Raw genomic sequence first — 3,036 nt, 5'->3', positions numbered from 1 at the left:
ATTTCGCGACGAGCGGCGCGAGATCCTCTGCGGATGTCCCGGTCACGATCAGTCTCGAGCTCCACGACATTGGTCCTCAGAGTAGCGACCTCGGTCTCAAAAACCGCCCTTTTCTGACGAGCTCTATGCCATTCATCCCTCAAAATCATCGCTTCTCCAGTTTTCTTCCTAGCCTCCTCCTTGGCCGCCCGAAGCTCCTCCATAAGCCTCCGGACCTCAACTTTTCCTTTCTCCACCTCACTCTCATGGCGAAGAGTAAGCATGCGATCCTCCATCGTTACAGTGAACTCGTTGAAAGCCTACATAACCTGGAAAAGGGAAAACCTCGGAGTTAGTACCCTAGCATCTATAACAGAAACACATATAGCCCAACGAAACCGACCTTGGAGCTCGCGATGACTACTTTGGTATAAGATCCCTCCTCTTCAGGAGAAGCAAGAGACGGGGAACGACAACCTACGAACCTCGTACGACGAGCAATTGAAACAAGACCATCCTAGCCCACGGATGAAGGACCATCTCCCTCTAGACCAAACCTCTGACCTTTCGATTTTCGCTTGGAACGAGACGGCTCCTCCATAACGGCCTTCGACGAGTGACGCCGTTTACGGCTCGCAGCATCAGAATTATCCCGCAAGCCGGGACTCAAAGGGACAGGAGGTCTCCGAGCTTCGGGGGAACCCTCATCGTCCGAATCCAGAATTGAAATCGGAGGCAGCCTACTAGCGGCTTTGCCCGCCGACGCCGACCTAATGGTACGAAACGACGACCTCCTTGCAAGCTGCCTCTCCAGCCTATCGGAAGGAGTAGGATTGGTAGAAGAATCCCCTACCTTCTTCTGAGAGTGCTCCGCTTCATCTTCGAAGGCGCCTGCAATCTCCGAGGCAACACCCGATCCGTCTAGCATCGAGAAGGCAGCTAGAATTCAAGCATGATCAAAAGAAAACCAATTCGGGCGCCCTCTCTAAAGAGCTCCGATTAAACCCCGAAGCCCGTCGGTCATATCTGATCTCCCATAATGAACTTAAATGAACGAAAAAAGATAGAATCAGTCAATAACTGCACGCGCATGAAAAAATAGGGAAAGCAAAAATAACCAAAGAGGAACTCACCTATATTCTCAGCCCAATTGCGGGGAAGCCTCGAGAAATCAAAATTTCCCACAGACGCCTCGTCGATCTTGAAGACAAAGAATTCTTCTCGCCAGTTCTGATCACGATACAGGATACCATGTATGATGTGACATCCTGGACGGGGAGACATAAGAAAGGTCCCAGAGTTTTGGTTGTTTCGTTTCATCAAAACGAGATGACGAAGCTCCTCAAGGTCGAACAATAAACCCTCTTCGCGAGCCCTGACTAGGAGTGCCAAAAGATGTCTCAAGAAATTGGGTCACTTCTGAGTAAACGACAAACCCAGCTCCGCCAGAATACTAAGGATAGGCTCTAGGATCGGGAAGAAAAGACCGCAGGTCTCAAAGAAGGTGAGATACGCCCCACCGTATCCATCACGAACAGCTTCCGGAGATTCAGTCGTGGAAGCCAAATAACCTATAACGGCCCGATCGAGGACGTGAACGGTATAACGCTCCCCGAGCCATTTAGCCGTGGTCGTTGGAAGAGGACAGAAGAACGATGGAGCCATCTTATCAGAATTCGACAATTAAAAGTCTTTGACTGCAAAAAAAAAAAAAAAAAGAAGAGGTTTAAGATAGCGAAGGAACTCTCTCGGGTACTTATAAGCCATCGCAAGCCCTAACGGCTATATCGCTAGGCCCGAAGAATTTAATGATTCGCCCTAAGGCGGCGCATATAGCCGTTACGCGAACAAACCAAAAAGCGCGCGCGAAGCAACGTACAAAATATATGTTGATCATCTCTCTTCATTCAGCCCAAAGAAAAGAGATTGGGCCACGCGACCAATGAAGAAGTCCGACTCCGACGAGCAAGAAGAGATCGATTCAAGGAGCCGGAGATTGCGGAGCGGTGGCGGAGATTGCGGAGTCTACCCACTATTAGAAGAGATCGATGGACACGAAGAAGGACACGTTGAAAACCCTAGAGAGAGTTACACACACTTCGACCTTGTTTTCACCTAGCTTTAAGTCTTTTCTCTTATCGATCTCGTTTGTAACATTTGATCTCATTTCATTCATTGTATTTGATCTTATTCATCAATAAATCTATCTTTGCCTAATAGAATCTGATTACATTGTTGTGTTGTAAAGATATAGTTGCCTACATCATCTTTTCTTCCCCAGATTAAACTCTCGATCACTATCAAATACTTAGTGTAGATTTTAGGATATCTATGTTTTCATTATATTTTTACAACTCTATGTTTCAAATAAAATGCAATGTTATGTATTAAGGGTTTAGGGGTTAGAAGTATAAATATAAACTAATGAAATCAGGGTTTAGGAATTTAGTGTTTCGATTTTAGGGTATAAGCCATATTCATAATAACTCAGACGTAAAAGAAAAACATGGGTTGTCCCTAATTGGTTGTAACACCTATGTCATCCTTAATTCGTCGTAAATTACAAAATCCGGGTCGTCTCTAATTCGTCATAACACGAAAACACAGGTCGTGCCTAATTTGTCGTAATACAAAAACACAGATCATCCTTATTTTGTCGTAATGCAAAAAAAACGAGCCGTCTCTAACTCATCGAAACATGACGACTACACTACGACGAAGAAATTCTATATATAAAGCCGAATCCAACATTTAACTGACGATAAGGTCAGTTTTTCTTTTTAGTTCAGGTGGATTAGTTAGGAATATAATTAGTTCAGGAATAAAAATAGGTTTAGAAATAGAATTAGTTTAGAATTGAATAAGTTTAGGAATTGAATTTAAAATATGAAATTTTATTTCATAGATTACAATATTTTTCATATCACTAGTTTTTACAATATTAAATTTTTAACAGATGATTACAATATTTTTCATATCACTAGTTTATACAATACTAGAGGGGTGTCCGCGCTTTGCGCGAAATATTGTGTTATTGTTGTTAAAAGTATGATTTCT

At 43.5% G+C, this 3,036-nt stretch overlaps 1 protein-coding gene across 1 annotated transcript; it reads right to left on the bottom strand.

Annotated features, from left to right (window-relative positions):
• Positions 1 to 496: 496 nt before the first annotated feature.
• LOC106302809 lies at positions 497 to 1,644 on the bottom strand. The gene is made up of 3 exons (XM_013739236.1): positions 1,416 to 1,644; positions 1,113 to 1,358; positions 497 to 918 (listed from the first exon to the last, which is right to left on the bottom strand). The coding sequence occupies exons 1-3, from the start codon at positions 1,642 to 1,644 to the stop codon at positions 497 to 499; spliced, it is 897 nt and encodes a 298-aa protein (XP_013594690.1).
• Between the last annotated feature and the right edge of the window lie 1,392 nt (positions 1,645 to 3,036).

Source organism: Brassica oleracea, chromosome C7, assembly GCF_000695525.1.
Source record: "Brassica oleracea var. oleracea cultivar TO1000 chromosome C7, BOL, whole genome shotgun sequence".
NCBI classification, from domain to species: domain Eukaryota; kingdom Viridiplantae; phylum Streptophyta; class Magnoliopsida; order Brassicales; family Brassicaceae; genus Brassica; species Brassica oleracea.
The sequence above is the reverse complement of the archived record's forward strand: the minus strand, read 5'-3'. Positions and strand labels throughout refer to the sequence as shown.

Excerpts from the sequence above, each read along its gene's own strand:
- LOC106302809 (XM_013739236.1), bottom strand. The coding sequence starts at position 1,644 with ATGGCTCCATCGTTCTTCTGTCCTCTTCCAACGACCACGGCTAAATGG. Across the intron at positions 1,359-1,415 it reads TAGTATTCTGGCGGAGCTGG|TCAGGGCTCGCGAAGAGGGT; the intron begins GTTTGTCGTTTA and ends TGGCACTCCTAG. Across the intron at positions 919-1,112 it reads CAATTGGGCTGAGAATATAG|CTGCCTTCTCGATGCTAGAC; the intron begins GTGAGTTCCTCT and ends CTTGAATTCTAG.